At 36.7% G+C, this 20,935-nt stretch overlaps 1 protein-coding gene across 3 annotated transcripts in view; it reads left to right on the top strand.

Annotated features, from left to right (window-relative positions):
* Nucleotides 1-20,935, top strand: part of LOC142531663 (phototropin-2-like) — a 74,661-nt gene that overhangs the window by 35,945 nt on the left and 17,781 nt on the right. For 2 of the 3 annotated variants that reach the window (XM_075637884.1, XM_075637883.1), the window contains exons 11-17: nucleotides 4,545-4,604; nucleotides 4,785-4,874; nucleotides 5,788-5,864; nucleotides 6,814-6,898; nucleotides 8,535-8,615; nucleotides 19,825-19,928; nucleotides 20,850-20,899. In XM_075637884.1, the coding sequence (XP_075493999.1) occupies nucleotides 4,545-4,604; nucleotides 4,785-4,874; nucleotides 5,788-5,864; nucleotides 6,814-6,898; nucleotides 8,535-8,615; nucleotides 19,825-19,928; nucleotides 20,850-20,899 (547 nt within the window). The remainder of the gene's footprint in view (nucleotides 1-4,544; nucleotides 4,605-4,784; nucleotides 4,875-5,787; nucleotides 5,865-6,813; nucleotides 6,899-8,534; nucleotides 8,616-19,824; nucleotides 19,929-20,849; nucleotides 20,900-20,935) is intronic. The other variant, XM_075637885.1, reaches the window with a different exon arrangement.

Raw genomic sequence — 20,935 nt, 5'->3', positions numbered from 1 at the left:
CTTCAATCCAGCAGCACTTCGACGTATTTTCTGATCACTCGGACTGCACGAAGCCCTCTCGGAGAGGATTTTTTGAAGTGCATCTCCTTTAGCATTGCATTCAATATTTATAGGTGAGATTTTGCCCGTTGAGCTCCCTCATGGCCAACCCCTTGCATTTCAAGCAAGCATTGATTGTATTCATTCATTCATCCAAGCACACCAAGAGTCACATGGGTTTCCCAAAGGTCATTTCTTGTATAATTAATTTGCCCAATCCCTTAGCTCCTCCTTTGGATTTCTTCTTGATTAATTCAATGGTCAAAAATATGCCCAATCCTTTAGCCCTTCTCTGAGCTCCATTTTAGGTTCTTTTAGGACAAGGTGAGATGAGCTTCTTTGTGCTGAAATCTTGAGTTCATGAGCTGGGGTTTTACTCTATTGGTTACGACTCTTCGATTGATGTGATTTCTTATCTCATAGCTTCCCGTTGAGCTAATCCCCGAGATTTGGAGCTACTTCCTCGAGTTAAGTTAACTGAAAATTTAAGTTCATATTTGAGTTTTATAGTTAGAATAAAAGTTTTGAGCTTAGTTTAAGCTTAGTTTCGAGTTTTTATTTCTTACATTATTTGCTTTGAAAATTCCGGGTTCTCACATCCCACCCTCTTTATTGAAAGTTTCGTCCTCGAAACTTAAATCAACTCAATCTTTTGAATAGATGAGGGTATTGTGTGCGCATATTCTCTTCTAGTTCCCAGATTGAACCTAACGTACCGTATTTTGAACTACTTGAAATTTGCGGAAAAATAAAAATTTTCTTAAATACAAAATAAACTTTGAAAGTTGCATTAAAATAACCAAAACCAAGTTTGCCAAAGTAATGATCGTTTAAACATCATAAACCACTTCATGAAATCAGAGTATTAAAAATTTTCATGCATAAAATCTTAAAACATGGGCGGTCCTCGGGTTTAGCCTCCTGCGCAGTCCAAGCGGGCTCATTGGTCCCCACCCCTCGTCTCCTCAAAGTCATCCTCACCCTTATCGATCAAGTCTAGTGAGTCTAAAGACTCAACATGTATAAACTGGAGATAGCAAGTACTACATAATAAAACCATATGCATCTTTAAAGTAGAGCTCACATACTTGAAACTTGAACGTAATAGCATAAACATACTTGAAACTTGAACGTAATAGCATAAACGTAGACGTGCCATCATCATAAGAATTTTCTTAAACATGCTTGCTTCATACATACTTGAGCATACATAATATCATTTTGCGTAGAGATATGTTTCAAAGCAAGTGACCCATACATAAATGTGCCTGATCAGACTAAACCACAGTACTGGGCTGGCAGGGAAAGTCCACTACCACATACATGAGATCTCCGTTCATAATTTAACGGGTGGATTGGTCCCTGGTCATACTTTACCGCTTTCCAATCCTGATCTAAACCCGGTCATACTTTACCGGGGTGAAGAGGTCCTCGGCCACGTTCACCGACTTCCAAACCCGTTCATAATTTGGTCACAAGACATTTAGCATACCTCCAAAACTTAAAATATTTTCTTTTGCACATCGAACACACTTACTTGGCGTTGAGGAATTCGTTGGATCTTGCTTGGGGCCACTGCTGCACATACTAACATGTGTTCAAACACTTATCTTTCATAGTTTAGACGTATAGTCATGCTCACACCCAAAAATGACAAATTTCCTTATGACGTTCTAAATCTCTCGGGACTTGACCTCGTTTAATCATTGTACTAAATCATGACATAAAACCCCAAAATATAACCACAAAACAAATCCTACTTTTATATTCGTATTAAAAATATTAAATTTTTTTTTAAAGGGGTACACGGACCCCGTGTACGGGTCCGGGTAGGGGTCCGGGTAGGCACTATAAATTCGCATTTTGAAGGAAAAAGTGCACGGACCCCGTGCCAGGGTCCGGCTACGGGTCCGTGTAGGTGCTGGAAACGCGAACTAACAGGAAATCACTATACCTAAGACTTATTCCTCCTAACTCGATGATACGGACCATGAACCAATGCCTCGAGACCCATCCTGGGATGCTATGGCACTTAATAAAACTCCAACAAACACCCCAAAACAGCTATGCATCACAAACGACGCAACCCAATCCGTGAACACGACATTTGACACCAAATCAATTCCTACGACTTCTAATTCAACATAGTGCCTAATGACACGAAATGAAACACCAACAATCATCCCAACATCATTCTCGATGTACTTAAACGCAGCAGTTATCACCCGTTGATCCCCAACGAAGTCTGCAACAATAAAACTTCAAGAACACATCAAGAACACATTTTTCGGAAAAACGCAGTTTGAGCAGTCCCACGAAAACGATCATAACTCACTCATTTCTTATCCAAATATTTCGGATTTACTGTCAAATCGAAGGTATCGAAAAGTTCTACGTTTTATATGTTGAAAGTTTTTCCAGAAAACCGATCGAAAAATCACAGTAATTAAAATGACAGCAAATTCGTGTTTTGAGATCCAAAAACAGTTTCAAAAGTGATCCAACCATATTTGCTCTAACTTCCACATAACATACACATGTTTTTCATACAATAAACATAAAAATCGTTACTATGACAAGATCGATGCAAAAACGGAAGAATATACATGCCTTTTGATATTAAAATTACCGAACCGACGATACTGAAGCGGGAACGGAGCGAGGGTTGATCCGGGACGAACGTGGAACGATTTTCTTTGAAGAAAAGTAACAAAACTCACTGGAAAATATTCAGATGATGGGGGCGGCTGCACTCTTTTTCTAAGAACCCTAATTTCTCCAATAAAATTTGAAAATGAAATGTGTATGTGTGTGTTGTGTGTTTAAGCGTGAATGTGTGTGTGTGTTAGTGGGTGTGTGCGTGAGTTTAGGTGTGAATTAGGGAAAATAATGTGATTTATTAATATTAAACAATTAATTAAAATACTAACCTTCCTCTAACTTTAAATAACAATCTCTTAATTTAAAATGAAATGCACACTTGCTAAATTTTAAAAGTTTTAAAATCCTAAAATCACTAATTAAATCAATTAGGATTTAAAAATGCTAAAAACTAAATAACTTTTTTAAAATGCCCCAATCCTAACTAAAATAAAATACCACCTTTTAAAATCGCCCTCATCGTCGTCGGTCTCTTTTCCTCGATCCCGCATCGAATAATCGCCTGAAACATGAAACTCGAGAAAACATTTAACATGCATCACATAAACATAAATAATTTAAATAATGCAATTTAATAAATCATGCATCGCTAAAAAAATCATTTTAAACTTAAATAAATAATTTAACAATTAAATAAATGCATGGGTTTTACGTGTACTGATTTTTGGGCTCTACAATTTGACCACTGTACTTTGACATATGGAATTTTCCGGTGTCTCAACACTTGATCTTTTGTGTCCATTATTCGAACAGGGACTTCTTCATATTTAAATTCTTCATTCAGCTGCCCTTCAATCATCAGCGGTGCAACCTTGAGAATATGACTCGAGTCGGGAATGTATTTTCTTAGATGCGAAACGTGGAAGATGTTGTGGATTCTTGACATGTCCGGCAGCAAGGCTAGTCGATAAGCTAGGGTTCCAACTCTTTCAAGAATCTCGAAGGGTCCGACGTTTCTTGGGTTTAACTGAAGCCATTAGCTAGGGTTCCTTAGATGTTAGTGCCTCACGAGCTATCAAGCTACTTTTGAATTCTACTTCATGGTCTGAGATAATTCAAAGTAACGCTTTCGGAGCTCTCGTACCACAGGAATATTTTATATCTTGAGCTCAATTCCTTCTTTTGCTTTTCTCATTATTGCTAGTTAGACTTCTTCGCCATACTCCATGGCATTCTATGTCTGAGAAGCAGAAAGGAAAGATTTTTTTTTTAACTATAAGAAGAGTCGGAACTTATTATGTATGCTACACTTCCTCAATGCCCATCAATATCTTACTTTATTTTCATAAGGAAATGACCTAAAAATAATATAAATTTCTCACTAGATATTATTCCATACGTTCATAAAATATTGCAAAATCCTAAATATTTAAATTTAGCACTTATTATCCAAAATTTAATGTACATACCGTTACTACTCATTCACAGACCTACATGAAATACCTTCCATGAAAGAGTTCACGGTGGCAAAGTGTTCTCTGGAGTTGCTGACATTCACAATTGCTTTTACTCATAATATTGTTTGAATTGATATATTCCTAATGTTATGGTTGTGTATCTGAACTGGGTTAGCTTTGGCTTGTGTCATTGTCTAAATTTTGGCGTTTGCGATCTCAAAGACTAGCATTCTAGTTACCTACCGAATAAAGGATTCTTCTGACCAGTGTGATATACTTCATAAAGTTGTGCAGAATTATTTTCATCCTTCTGGAATCTTAATTCATTGGGTAATATAAGATAGCAAACATTATGTTTTGAACCAGGTAAGAGGCAAAGTTTTGTTGTGTAACATTTTACTTTTTCGAAGTTCAACTTAGTCCATAATGAGAAAATTTCTTCACCAGGCCAAAGCTACAGCAGAAAATGTTGATGAAGCAGTTCGAGAACTTCCTGATGCCAACTCGGTAAGGTATTCTGTTCTCTATCCTTAAATCAGCATGTTTTAACTTTGCTATTCTGTTGGATGCAGTCAATCAATTTTCTGGTGCCTAATAATTCCAAGATGAATGTCAGAATAATCTGAAATCATGGGTTATGCGTGTCATTTTTGTTTTTTTCTGAAAAATTTTCCACGACACCTTCAGAGACCAGAAGACCTATGGGCTTTGCATTCTCAATCTGTATTTCCAAAGGCACACAAAAAGGATTCCTCTGGTTGGGCAGCAATAAAAAAGGTAGCCACTTAGCAAAGTTGAGTATATGTGCCACAAAGTCATTTCAAAACAAAATGTTAACCAATTTTCTATATTTTGCCTACTGTATCTCATTCTGTTTTTAGTACAAAAATGACGAAGTATGGGAGTTGAGCTATTTTTTCTATATAATAAGCATTGCTATTCGTGTTGATTTGGATGAGGGCCATTCCTTTCTGCTGGCTGTGCCCTGAGTTTAGAAAGATATATTGACCTTAGTTATCAATTGTCAAGACCTTGACCAGGTACCATGAGACAAATTGATGGAGTTTTCTACCTCATGCTTTCTTGAATTACAAGTAAATATCACGTACAAAAAAGGCTTTGATACAACATTTTCTAAATGGTTTATATTCTTCTAGAAACTGAATAACTAAATTAGGAAACAAACAAATGGTGACATGCTGAGGAGAGATTTCCTCTAATGTGAGAAAAATAACCTATTTAAATATATTTGCATTGGTATTTCTGATTTCTTAGCTTTGATAAACCACGGTCAGAATGGCACCATCCATGAGGCAGATACGGTTACAAAATTCTTTAACCCTTTTATGAGAGATGGGATTTCCTAAAATTGACTAGATGAGTGATTAGACAAGTCCAGCTTTTAAAAGTGTTTCTATTAAAAAAAACATAAGCGGTTTTGATATTTGGATAAATGTTAAAAAATGTTTTTGTTTTTATTTTAAATAGAAGGAGAAACCCAAAAACTATAAATTTTGGCTTCTAAAAAACACTTAAATCAAGTGTTTTTATAAAACAACTTTTGTAACCAAACAATATACTTTTTTAAAAATAATGCTTTTAGTCCGTTGGCTTATTCGACCAAACGCACTCAAAGATTTTGTGGTAAAATATCTGTTTTACTTCTTTTGGTTTTTTCCATCCTTTATAGATCATTGAAAAGGATGAAAAGATTGGAGTGAGTCACTTCAAACCTATACGACCTTTGGGATCTGGAGATACTGGCAGGTATACTTATGCTTTAAGCATCATTTAAAGCGATAATAATCTCTGTTAAGTTTACGCATCAGATCCACGTTTTTTACTTGGGCCTAAATAATTACCTTAAGACTTTCTTAAACAGGATATATATTAGATCTTAATTCAATTATTTATGCCAAAGTAATATGTATTTGGGTGCAAGTAATATGGATTAGATCTTAAGGTAATTTTTTACAAGGTATTTTTTATTATAACTCAAATCACGATATTTTTAAAAACTATTTTTATATGATGTGGCACTCATCATATTCCCTGTCAAGCAGCGTAACTCCATATTGTTGGTCATTGTCCAGGTATATTGGAAGGTTTTCAAAATAAACAACCCTATTTTGATTAGGGGTATATAGATTTTCTTTTGAGAAATTTCTCCATGTATACTAATCTTCAACTCACCAATAATAAAACCTGAATGTAAATTACAACTCTCAATGTAAATGGACAAAAACTTCAATAAAATTTACAAGAGTAAAGAAAAATAAAAGAGAATATTTCCAAGGGGGAGTTGGGAGAGCAACTTAACGATCACATATTCAACCATAGATGAGAAAAGTGCCGGTGGATAAAAAATCAAATTGTTGGATCTTGAAGGAATTTTTGTCACGTGAATCTGCAAGAAGAGAGAGGGTTTGTTGATTTTGGGTTTTAGGTGAGGAAAAGTCCATTTATCAAATTTGAAAATGTTGTGTGGAAAAATTGTAAAATAAAATTATCCTAATAAAAAAAGTTGAGAGATTCGCCCCTGATAGTATAGCGTGCTTGTCGATTTAATGTTCCTATTCTTAAAACTGTTTAGTCTTCCATGATAAAGCTAATATAAGATTTCTCACCTAATAAACAATTATGCTATCTCAATGATGGGCTAAAGGCTTTTTCGATGAACAAAATCTTGTTTACGCAATCATTGATTTTTCTGCAGTGTTCATTTGGTGGAATTAACAGGAACTGGTCACTTATTTGCTATGAAGGCAATGGATAAGTCTGTTTTGCTGAATCGAAACAAGGTATGACATAAAATGGTTTACAAATCACTATTTTAATAAATATTTCAATTACCGTATAATTTGATTCCCTTTGTATGGATCCGTAAATTTTTCAAAAATTGATAAAAGAGTTGGTACTATAACAACTTCTACTTTTATCAATCTTCTCCAACAAACACCACCTTACAAAGGCATATTATGTAAATGTTAGTCAATGAAATTGAAATTGTACACATTTCTCTTTACATAAATCCCATTTTGAGTTCTATTTTTGTTTAGTACATCGCCTAGTGATATTTAACATGATGAGGGAGAACGAGTATCGAAGATCTGTAGACAATTTAGGAATCCCACTTATCTAGCTTCCTGTTTTTAGGAGATTTAGTATCCATTATCAGCCCTATAAATGTACAATTACCATGAGATTATCCCTTAATCTCTCCCATTTTCAAAATTTATTTTCTAAAAATCCGGTATGAGGGAATGTATCAAGGAGACAATTGAGTGGGGTATGGTGGTTGAGCAGGCAGCGACAATGCGGGCTGCTTTTCCACAAAAAGATATTAAGTGATTGTCGGTGAGTACGAGGAATTAAACAACTCAAGTAATTATATATTATGCTTTATCTCAATGGCTCCATTTTATTGGGGTGTATATGGACAAGAACTTTTATGTAATATCCATGATTATTTGGTACATGATAAGGCCATTAGAAAAGTATTACCTTCTACTGTTAGTTTGTAGGATTTGTATGTTTGAAAGACAATGGTCATTTGTTTATGAAAATGGCAGTAGTTTCTGAGTTTTTCATGAGGTATATTTGAAGTCATCGCCTGGTCATTATGAAGGTGATTAAACCTTTGAGACCCTTTCATAACGTTTTTTCGGATTGGATCTCAAAATTAAAATAGGATGGCTTAGGCATTTACGCGGAAAGCATTATTTTTGAACCGGAAGAAATAGAAAGAGACCACAATCACAAGATTGGACAGTTGCGGGAGTGATTGTTGAGGATAAAAACAATGTTCACTCTAGCATTATGCACAAATCTTCTTTCCTCAGGATAATGCAAAAAGTTGAAATAAATATTAATACTTGATATTGATTCTTTCAAAATTTTGTTTATGTTTACATTTTTAAAATCATTCTCTTATCTTTCAAACAGTCAACATAGTCATTATTTTAATTTAACTTTTCACCCCTCTCGAAAATTATTATATTATTATACCATATTCTAACAGATTACTGTGTCCTTTGAAATTTATTATTACCACTTATATAATTTGACACTACAATGAAATTTTATATCTTTCTTTGCAAAATAAAACCAAATATACATTTCATTCTAGATAGATTTCTAAAAATTAAATAAGCAAACCTCAAAACACCGAAAACATAACCGAACAAGGTTTTATCAATTAGTAATTTATGGTATTTAAATGTGGAACAAAAAGTCCTCTAGCAGTAGTAGACCAGAAACATTAATGGAGGCAACCAAAAGTAAATTATTTTTAAGAATAGTCATTGTTTTTCTGGTGATGCATTACCATCTTTGAAATTATTGGGTCAAACTTACGATTGATTTGACCAAATCAACATAAATTTCATATTTTTTTATTTGTTTAGGTGTATTTTGACGTGATGAATAATTCTACAGGTTCATCGTGCATGTATTGAAAGAGAAATTATCTCGCTCTTGGATCATCCATTTTTGCCCACTCTGTACACATCTTTTCAGGTTCTTATTTTTTGAAACTCATCAGGTTACTTGTTATTGACATTAAAAAGTATGGAAAATATAAAGGCAACAAACGATCGTTGAGCATGCAAGTAGCTTTGCTTTTTTACACTTAAAATGTTGCTTTTGTGACTTGTTAGACTAGCATGAGTGTGGTTGTCAATTACCTTGTTCACGACCAAGTTCACAAGCCCGTTGGTATACCTCAACAGTCAACAACCAATTATTTGCAGTCTATATTATTTTAAGCATATGCTGTAACTGGACATTTGATAAAATTCACATTTCCTTAGTCCAAGCATGTTAACATTGTCAAGCATATCTTGTGCGAGATGGGGCACGTCTTCCTAAACCTAAGGGGAGCAATCCCACTTGCCAAACTCGATACGACCATGCCAATGTTTTCTTTAAAAAAAAACATAGAAAAACTATGGATGATGAGTTATATTGACCATTATTTCATACTCCGTCATTGATTTGTGAAAATGATTAACCCAATTATTAGAAAAGTCCTTGCATACACATAGCATTATCCAAATCTCTGTTCCATATCTGATGTCAGACATCACAATCTCCGTGAAGCATAATATGAAAAGACCATGAGCCGTACGCTGACCCAACACGAGCCTCAGCCCATACTCATGCGCCACTCATGGGTTCGAGTGTTGGGAGGCGAAAAAAACCATTTTCCAAGAGTGTGATATTCTATGAGTGACGGGACATGGGTATGAGCTACGGCTGATGCTGGACCAACCTACGACCCATGATCAGTAGTGGCGCATGGGTAAGGGTTGTGCTACGGCCCACAACCCTCTTACCCATGCGCCACTACTGGTCATGGGCCGTAGGTTGGTTTACCCATGCCCCGTCAGTCATAGAATATCTACCTCTGGAAAGTGGTTTCTTTCGCCCCAACACTCGAATTTAGGACCTCTAGGCTTAGTACCTAAATTCCTAGAGCGTTGCTTCAATTGTCACCCAACACTCGAACCTAGGACCTTCAAGCTTAAGTACCTAGATCCCTAGACCAAACACTGTAGGAATCTAGGTACTTAAGCCTGGAGGTCATGTGTTCGAGTGTTGGGGGAGGCGAAAGAAACCACTTTCCAGGGGTGAGATATTCTATGAGTGACGGGGCTAGCTCAATTGATACCAACACTCTAGGAATCTAGGTATTTAAGCCTAAAGGTCTTGGATTCGAGTGTTGGGGAGGCGAAAATAAGACATTTTCCAGGGGTGAGATATTCTATGAGTGACGGGGAATGGATATGGGCACGACTCATTGAAGCAATACAGACTGTTTTCTTATTATCTTCCAATAACAATATACAGTCCAACTATATATAGTTGATGTGATCCCATCAACTAAGGAAACAGAATAACAAACTAAGGAAATAGAATAACCTAAATCTAATCAAATCTAAATAATAAATGAATATTATTCTTCTACACTCCCCCTCAAGCTGGGTTGTATATATTATGCAAACCAAGCTTGGAGTTTAATTCATTGAAAGCAGCTCTTGGAAGTGCTTTGGTGAGAATATCAGCAATCTGCTGTCGTGTTGGAACATAACTGAGTTGAACAATTCCATTGTTCACCTTCTCTGATATGAAATGTCTATCGATCTCAATATGTTTAGTTCTGTCATGATGGACAGGATTCTTGGCTATACTGATGGCAGCTTGACTGTCACAAAACATCTTTACTTTGTCTTGTGTCTGAACCTTGAGCTCTTTTAACAGCCTTTGAAGCCACATTCCTTCACAAATTCCTAATGCCAAGGCACGGTACTCTGATTCAGCACTACTGCGAGAAATAATAGCTTGCTTTTTGCTTCTCCACGTCACAAGGTTACCCCAAACATATGAACAATAACCAGTGATTGATCTTCTATCTGTTAGTTCTCCTGCCCAACTAGCATTGGTGTAGATTTCTATATCCCGATTTTTATACTTTCTAAATAGAAGACCGTGTCCTGGAGTCATCTTCAGGTATTTCAAAATTCGAATCACTGCTTCCATATGATCCTCATTTGGATCATTCATGTGTTGACTTACTACACTGACAGAGTATGCAATGTCGGGTCTAGTATGAGATAGATAGATGAGCTTACCAACTAGTCTCTGATACCTTCCTTTATCCACAAGGCTGCTGTCCTCACTCCTGATCATCTTCTTATTAGGATCCATAGGCGTGTCAACAGGTTTGCATCCAAGTAAACCTGTTTCACTTAACAAATCTAGTATATATTTTCTCTGGGATATGATAATTCCTTCTTTGGAACGAGCCACTTCCATTCCTAGAAAATACTTCATGTTCCCAAGGTCCTTGATATCAAACTCCGCAGCCAACATATTTTTGAGACTGATAATTTCCTCTGAATCATCTCCTGTCAGTATGATATCATCAACATATACTATGAGAATAGCAATTTTCCCTCCTAGTTTGCTTTTTACGAACAATGTATGATCTGCCTGACACTGTTGATACTCATTAGCGATTACAACCTTAGCAAACCTATCAAACCAAGCTCGTGGTGACTGCTTCAGGCCATACAAGGACTTTTTAAGTTTACATACTAACCTGCTGTTTGGCTTGGTTTCCATTCCTGGAGGGATAGTCATATAAACTTCTTCTTCTAAATCCCCATTCAGAAAGGCATTTTTTACATCAAGTTGGTGAAGAGGCCAATCCAGATTCACTGCAAGAGAGAGTAAAACTCGAACTGTGTTGAGTTTGGCAACTGGAGCAAATGTCTCCTGGTAGTCAATCCCATGTGACTGCGTGAAACCTTTGGCCACAAGTCTAGCCTTGAATCTTTCAACACTGCCATCTGCTTTGTATTTTACTGTGAATACCCACTTACAACCAACTGGGTTTTTGCCATGTGGCAGCTCTACAAGAGTCCATGTCTTGTTCATTTCTAAAGCCTTAAACTCCTCTTCAACTGCCTTCTTCCATGCTGGAATCCTTAGAGCTTCCTGTACAGAATTAGGCACTTATATGCTGTCAAGAGTTGAAATAAATGTTCTGTAAGCAGGCAGCAACTTCCCATAGGCAACATGCTTCTCAATAGGATGATTAGTGCACCCTCTAACACCTTTCCGGTGGGCGATTGGCTGATCCAAATCATCAATCATATAATCATCATGGGCAGGAGAGTCTGGTGCTGATGATTGAGAATTCTGAGTTGGAATGATGTCCTGTATATGCTCGATGGGTTTTCTCCTTCTATAGACACGTAGTTCGGAGTTTTGAGTGTCGACTTGTGGTTGTTTTAGATCAAGTGGAGCAGTTTCAGTAGTAGGAGTAACTAATGTTGGAACTATTTCAGGCCTAGGTATGGACACAGAAGTGGACATTTGTTGGGCTGGTGGTGGAACTATTTCAGGCTCGAAAAGATACACAGGAGCGGGTATTTGTTGGGCTGGTAAATCATTGATATCTAGGAAAGGATCCGAAGTCTGGGTTTCCCCCTGAAAGTCGGATTTGGAGAAGTAGGGTTGATGTTCAAAGAATGTTACATTCATGGTGTTGTATACTCTTCGAGTGATTGGAGAGTAACACTTGTAACCTTTTTGGTTGGAGGAGTATCCAATAAATATACACTTTAGAGATCTTGGATCGAGTTTAGTGCGATGATGTTGGTGAATGTGAACAAAGGAAGAACATCCAAAGATTTTGAGTGGTAGATTTGAAGAAAAGGACTGAATGTGAGGATATGCATTGAGAAGTGTCTTACGGAGGGTTTGAAATTTTAAGACTCGGCTTGGCATCCTATTGATGAGGTAAGTTGCAGTAAGAATGGCCTCTCCCCATAAATACTTAGGGACATTGTTGGCGAACATGATAGCACGGGCAACTTCGAGTAAGTGTCTATTTTTCCTTTCCGCCACTCCATTTTGTTGTGGGGTATCCACACAAGAACTTATGTGAATGATACCGTGTTTGGAAAAATAAGATCCAAGGACAGAGTTGAAGTAATCCTTAGCATTATCAGTCTTAAGAACTTTGATCTTGCTCTGGAATTGGGTGGATATCATGGAGTGAAAGGTTTGGAAGATAATGGATGTTTCTGATTTTTCCTTCATGAGAAAGGTCCAAGTAATTCTTGTGTGATCATCTATGAATGTAACAAACCACCTAGCCCCATTAATATTCTTGACGTGTGCGGGTCCCCAGATATCACTATGAATTATAGAGAATGGAGATGAAGGTTTGTATTGTAAGCTTGGATAGATACTTCTTGTATGTTTAGCAAGTTGACAAAATTCACATTGGTAAATGCTTGAACTTTTATTAATGAATAGATGGGGAAACAACTTTCCTATATAATCAAAGTTAGGATGACCAAGGCGAAGATGCCATAACATAACTTGGCTTTCAACAGACGCTAAATTAGAAAAAGACACAGAATTTGGGAAACACTTGACTGAATTTGATGTAGGACCAAGGCCCGGTGAGTGAACTCGTCTACTGAGGAGATTATTTCCTTTGTGCAAATACAGGCCATCATGCATCTCAGCACTGCCAATCACCTTCCCCGAATCCACTGCCTGAAAATCACAAAGATTGGAATAGAACTTAGTCACACAGTTAAGATCCCGCGTAAGTCGGCTGATAGAAATCAAATTACAATTCAATTTGGGAACATAAAGAACATAAGAAAGTTGAAGGTCCTTTGTCAATTGAATTGATCCTATTCCTGCCACAGGTGATACAGAGCCATCAGCTATTCGGACTCCAGAATTATTCGTGCACGGCTGATAATTTTTTAGGAGGCTGGAGTCTCCAGTCATGTGATCTGAGGCCCCTGAGTCGATTATCCATGGCTGCAAGGATTTATTTTTGACAATATGAGCGTAGGACATGATACCTTGGTGTGCAAGAAGCACCGTGTGTGACTCGGTAGGTGCTTGGGATGGTTGTCCGGCGCTCAATGTTTTATTTAGCATTTTCTGCAGTGCCTCTATTTGCTCTCTAGTGAAAGGACTACCCTCAGTACTAATCTCTGTGGTGGTGGCATTATTTGCACGGGTTTCTCTCTCAACCCGAGTGTTGGATGGCTTCCAATCTACTGGTTTGCCGTGTAATTTCCAGCAAGTAGCCTTGACATGACCCAGTTTCTTGCAATGGTCACACCAGGGCCGTCCCTTGCCAGACCTATTGGGTTGAGAGGAATTGTGGGTGAATAAAGCCGAGCTTTCCACTCCGGATTTACTTTCTGTTAACATCAACCTTTTCCTACTTTCCTTTCTCCTAACTTCTGCAAATGCCTCTCTAAGGTTAGGAAATGGCTTGATTCCCATGACTCTCCCCCTGACTTCATCTAGGTCTCTATTTAGGCCAAGGAGAAATCGAACTATCCTTTTCTGCTCAACAATCTTCTTATACAGTGCAGAATCATCAACACACTTCCAAGAATATACTTCGTATAGGTCTAGTTGCAGCCAGTAGCGTGTGAGAGTGTTATAGTATTGAGTAACGCTCATATCCCCTTGTTTAAGATCATACAGTCTCGTCTCAACCTCAAGTAGTTCAGAGGTATTTTTTGTGCTTGAGTATGTTTCAAGTGCCGCTTCCCATATGTCCTTGGCTGTTTTGTGAAGTAGGAAACTGTCCCCAACTTCAGTGGTCATGGAATTTATCAGCCAAGACATAACAAGGTGATCATCAATCTTCCAAGATCGGTGTTTGGGATCCGTAGTCTGCGGAGCCGCAGTTTCACCCGTGAGATGTCCATCTTTCCCTCTACCGCAAATATACATGAACACAGATTGTGACCATTGAAGATAATTCTGGCCATGGAGTTTGTGGTTTGTAACAATATTAGAGGAGAAGTCAGGGATGGAGGAGATTGGGGAATTGACTTCGGAGGAAGTGACTTCCGAGGAAGATGCATTTGATGTCATGCCGTAGTTAGTGCCGTATTTAGTCATGCGTATGGCTGAACGACTAAGGACGAAGAAGGGATGAGGGCTGCCGTACTAATAAGAATTAAAAGAGGCGGCTATGGACGGCTTCGCCGGACGAATAAGAAAGAAAAGAGGCGGCTAGGGTACCGAGATCGGCTCTGATACCATGAAGCAATACAGACTGTTTTCTTATTATCTTCCAATAACAATATACAGTCCAACTATATATAGTTGATGTGATCCCATCAACTAAGGAAACAGAATAACAAACTAAGAAAATAGAATAACCTAAATCTAATCAAATCTAAATAATAAATGAATATTATTCTTCTACACTCATGCTAGACCAACCTACGACCTATTACCAAAAGCGGCGCATGAGTATGGGTGGAGACTCACGTTAGGTCAGCCTACGGCCCATGGTCGTTACAATGATGGTCTTGTCACATTCCTTATATAATATAGGATTATGTTGGTACCCATCAGAGTTCATTGGAGTTCTGATTTCATTTTTATGTATTGTGCTAACAAGTCTATCAAATAAAATTCGACAAGGCACGACTTCAGCTTTCTTGGCTATTGTTAGAAACTGTTGGAACCAAAAGTTTAGCCCGGCAAGAAGGTTTGAGATATGATTTAACTGTATTCTTTTCAAAAAGAACATTTGGTGCTCGGTGATAGGCGGTCTCAATACCAACCATTATATTATCGAAATCAAAACAATACCACCTCTCACTGGTTACGGTGATCCCTCAAGAACTTAACTGCTGCATACTTTTTAATCCGGAAGGGATTTCCTTCCACAAATTAGAAATTTAATTATGCCACCAATAAAATGCAAATTAATGTTCTCAGTGGATGGTTTGACAAATTCCATGATTTATAGATGTGAACAGAAAAAATAACAATAAGTTTGAGGGAAATGGGAAGACTCGTATTCCTCTTATTTCTCGAATGAATATTTACTTTACAAGGTATATAAATTTATACAGCGAAGGAAAAAACACTAACTTAATAAGGCAACTATATAATCCTCTATCCTTCATTTTAGGAATAAAATACACTTGTTTCTATATTAAAATATTGTTAAATATTTCCTATACCTCAAATTTTGGCATAAGTATCAATCTTGTCCAACTTGGCTGAAGTCTTCAAACTTTTGTCGGAAGTGACCTTTTGTGAAGATGCCACCTACATGTTGCTCAGATTTGATGAATGGCGTATAAATAATTCTGCTCTCCACTTTTTCTTTGATAAAAAATGCCTATCAACTTCAATATGCTTGGTGAGATCATGTTGAATCAGATTATTTGCAATGCTAATTGCATATTTTGATATCACAAGACACTTTCATTGGAGTTAGAATCATTCAATTACCAACTTTAGTCACAACACACAAACTCCGTTGGCCACAAATCTTAGTTCAGCCTCGGCATTACTTTGACCCACCATGCTCTATTTTTTACTCCTCCAAGTAACAAGTTTTCCCAAGGAAAAAGTGCAATAACCTGTAGCTAATATCTTACCTCGAAACATAGACATTTTATCCATTTGAGATAGGATAAATAGAATGAAGAAGAATGTAGATAAGAGCATACCTCAAAAACGTCATCTGGTGGCATGTTAATATGATTTAGGGGAGCAATGGTGCTTGGAAGGGGCTTGACTATAACATCCTTGATCTTCCTTGTACATGTGTGCTTGAAGAACAATTCATCCAGTCTTTCCCTTCTTTTTCTAGGGCCCGGTGACCATTATAGGTTCAGGATCATTAGGAGATTCCACCTAAACTCCTAAATTTCCAAAATCTTTTCACTTCCGGCCATCATTTTTGTTGTCCCTTACTATTAATCTTTCCCTGTAGAGGAACTAGCAGCATCTGTTGAAAAATAAGACTGATATTCTCAAATGTGAACATCGATTGAGACATAGTATTTCCTTGTGGGAAGATGTTAGCATTTGTAGCCCTTCTAAGAGTTGAACAAACCAAGAAATGGTGATTTAAGAGCACGAGGATCAACCTTGTACCTCTGGTGTGAGTGAACATAATAGAAAGATAGGACAAAGTGTCACACCCCAAAACCGAGCCGTGCCATCGGCGTTGTTCAACAATTTAAAATCGTATAACAACAAGCCACGTAGTACATCAAATAGCCAAAAGCCAGTCTATTATATAAATCAATAATCGTCTTTACAATGAGATTAAAACGGAATGCGGAAGTGTAAAATACTGAAAGATAGAATAACAAGACTGGTCTTCAATTGGATTGGTTTCATCACCATCCTCAAAAATATTCTCGTTCTTTATCTTCGATTTGTTCCTCGTTCTTATCTGGGGTTAGAATGTAAGGAGTGAGTATTTCGGGAAATACTCAGTAAATGGGGGTCGATCGTGCATAACAAATATCAAGGTTACAATTATACGAATATATCATCTTAATTTCGATAATAAGCATGTTGAATCGAATAGGAATAAAATACAAACATAGCACTGTAAATCATCTCCTTTTCATGGTTCACTGATTAGTCCCCTGTATGTTACTCCTCTAAGAGGTGAGGCCAAATGAACGATTATTATATCCCACTGCATCAGGACCTAAACAAAACATATCAAATATCGTAATTTCCTTGTCATTTCTAATTCGAATCATTACAGTGCATTTCAAATATTTCAAACATGCTTTCAAATATTATAACTAATATCAACAACAAATTGTTCAAGGATTTTCATAACAAATAGGAACGAACATATCATACCGATCGAATTTCAAGAACATACATACTTTATTTTTGTGCAAATGTGGACACACTTACGAAGAACAAGTATGTCAATATATATATCAAATAGTAGGCTTATGAAATGCAAGTTTACATAAAAATATGACAAAAACCCGCTTACTTGAAAGATTGTTCCAAAAATCTTGTAATGAACAAGTTGGAGTTTGACACTGAAAAATCAGTCACCTTACAAAAATTTTTGCCTCTAATTGAACCGTTGGATCGGTCTGAATTTTGGATATGTTGCTCAAAACACGTGTAGGTATATTCTGACCGATGGAGATCGGATTTGGACTTGTAAAACAATGAGCAAAACGTTCTGAAGTTGGGCAGAATTTTTTATACTCGAAAATTGCAACTTTTGGAGAGAAATTTTGATGTTGTTTTGGTGTGATTTCACTCATTCTTTTGCCACTATTTATACGCACTAATGTGACTTTAGGTTTTCCCCCTCCATGCCAAAGGTTACATGGCTTATGACATGTAATCACCAATATGACTTTAGGCCTTACCCCTCCATACCAAAGGTTGCATGGTTTATGACATGTAATCACCAATTTGACTTTCGGCATTCCCTCTCCATGACATAATTCATCTTCAATGCAAAATCTAAAATCAACTTGGTATTTCGTCTCTTTGTATAGTAAAATTTTGGGTCTTCACACAAAGATTGTCAAGGTAGAAGGAATATATGGAGACTTGGATAACATACAAAAAAAATTTGATAGTTAATGACACAATCAAACATGTGGTTGATAAGAAAAAATAGGAGTAATAAACTACATCAGCCAAAAATACTTTGGAACGTACAAAATAAACAATAAAGCTTGTGTGGACCTTTCAAGAATATGCGCTTTTTGCGCCATGCTATATTGTTCTACTGGGGTGTGTTTGCACGCATTGTCTGGTGAAGAATCCATTTTTTTAATAAATTCATGAGGGACAGATTATTGAACACATGATCGTTGTCGGAATGACAGACCTAAACTGGTGTGTTAAACTGTGCAACAATTAGTTTTAAAAAACTTTGGCATAACTTGTGGTATGTTATCCTTAGATTTCAGCAAGTATACCCAACTCATTCTAGTACAATCATTGGTAAAATACAGTATTTATCACCGAAACGAGAAATCATTGAAGGAGGACTCCAAACATCTGGATAAACAAATGTATAAGGAATCAGACTTATTGAAACTTAGTTTGAAAGTTACGCGATTATTCTTAGCATAACTGCATTTGTCACACTTTAAACTAGAAATTGGAACAGTGTTAAGCAACTTAAAAAATAAAGGGTTCCAAAAATGTAAAGATGAGCCAATTGACAATACCACATAAATGCACAATCATATTAAGATTGCAACTCTCTTGCCCCCTCCAAGTAGTAGAGACCTCCTCTCTCCTAACCAATAGCGATTATTTTGAATATCTTGAAACACGAACACAGTCAGTGGCATAAAAGGTTTTCAAATAGTTAAGGTGTTTAGTAATCTTGCTAATGGAAAGGAGACTATTGGAGAGGCTAGACACAAGTAAGATAGAGGAAATGGAAAGTGGAAGAGAAAATGTGATGTTTTCAACCAATGAGACTGACATAGGAGCCTTACTAGCAACCTGAACAAACTTGACAATTTAGTGCATTAGATTAATGAGTATGGAAGGAGTAACACTCGTATCATTAATCCATGTGTTGAAGATAACAGAAACAAGGTTAGGCCAGAATTACCTTCTTGAAGAGATAAATGAGTAGCCTGAGACACAAAGGCCATAGAGATGGAGTCTAAGTGGCACCTAGAGCTGTCGAAATGGGCGGGGCCAGGGTTGGAAATTTCCTAACCCGCTCAAATGGCGAATCACCCCGCCCCGACAACTCTAAGTGGCACCAACCTGAGATTATTTATCTTTTTCTTTCGGCTTTTTTCAGTTTGTATCACCCTGGATTAGTGGTTTCAAAAGTGAGATTAAGCAGTGATTAAGCATGAACACTAATAAAACACTACGATTTGGTCAAAAAAGGAAAAGAGGCTCAAGAGCCATGCATGATCGTGTTAAGAATGCCAAATGAACAGAAAAACTTCTGCTTTTTAGTCTCAATATTAATTGGCTCTAGATAAAAGTTTACTGGCAATGAAGCCTTAATTTAAGAGTTTGGCCTCAAAACTAAGGCATGTTTGCCGTGGCCTACATCCACAGAGCTATCGTTTATATCAGAAAAAAGGCAGCAATTCTATTCCCTTAAAATAGTCATCTGCCGGTTATGACGCCTGAAATGCTGAATCTGGCATACTTTGCTATTCCAATTATTCAATCCTACTTATTCCAACAGCAATGAAGTCTCGAGGTCTAGCACCACTTCCTTTGCTCTTAGCTTTCTAAACGGCTGCCATATGAATTAGTAATGTTAGTGTGAGCCATAATAATCACAGTAAATAAATCGTAGTTTTAGTTACTAACATGCTGCATTTTGATGTTATTTAGCGTTTATATAGGCATTAATCTGATATATCTTTGTCTCCAGACACCTACACATGTCTGCTTGATCACAGATTTTTGTCCTGGAGGAGAGATATTCACATTGCTTGACAAACAACCCTTGAAAATATTTAAAGAAGAATCAGCCAGGTAGTTGACTGACCTACTGAAAATAGCAATTCCAACAATTGTTTCACTATATGAACCTCGAAGAAAATTCGTTTTCAAGAAAACAAGGACTTTTTTATGCTCCTTTTTCATTGGAGAAGATCAGCACTCAGAAGAATATATATTTTTTATATGAAACGATATTTTATATATGATAAATAGGATAAAGTTTACTCAGAAGAATATTAATTTGTCAATGAAGGTCATGTCTATAACTTTCAAAAGACCAAAGATTAAGACAGACTTGCATCAACTTAGTGGGCTTCCTGTGAGGTTTCTAAGAGAAGGCAGGGAAAATATAAAGGTGTTTCTTTCATGAACATACAATGTTTACACAATGTAGAATACCATAGTCTACGAGTTATCATTTTCATATGAGTTGTTAAATCACTTAATGTTGTCACTTGGACATTGTTGGACAGCTTTATGTACTATAAACATCAACCAGCACATAAAGGAATTTATATGAACCCCAAGCCAATTTTTTACATAAGCTGCAGAGTGTGTCGCTCTATTTGTCATCAACTGATTTGATTTGCGAAGTAAGTTGATGTTCTGAATATTATATTTAGGTGGATAGTGTTTGTTAATAGAGAAATTTTTAACCTTCTTTGCTAAACTGTCTCCGGATATTGATCTTTGCATTTTAAAATGATGAACAAGATAGAAGTAATTTGTTTAGCTTCAAGTGCCTCTCATCAATTATAAAGTATGCAAAATTCATTACTCAGGAGTGTTGAATCAATACTTTTATGAAAAACATCTATTACCGAATAATTTTAACCGTGAAATCATGAATCACGAGTTTGATCTATCATTTGACATAATTAACTTTTAGAGAGATATGCTTGTATTTTCTTGGTTAGACATCATATTTGAATGTGCTTTTTTATTAATTTCCAGGTTTTATGCAGCAGAAGTTGTCATAGCCTTGGAATATCTTCATTGTTTAGGTATCTTATGTAGTGGACAACTTCATACACTCGTTA

Source organism: Primulina tabacum, chromosome 17, assembly GCF_025594145.1.
Source record: "Primulina tabacum isolate GXHZ01 chromosome 17, ASM2559414v2, whole genome shotgun sequence".
NCBI classification, from domain to species: Eukaryota; Viridiplantae; Streptophyta; class Magnoliopsida; order Lamiales; family Gesneriaceae; genus Primulina; species Primulina tabacum.
This window is presented reverse-complemented; position numbering and strand designations above follow the sequence as displayed.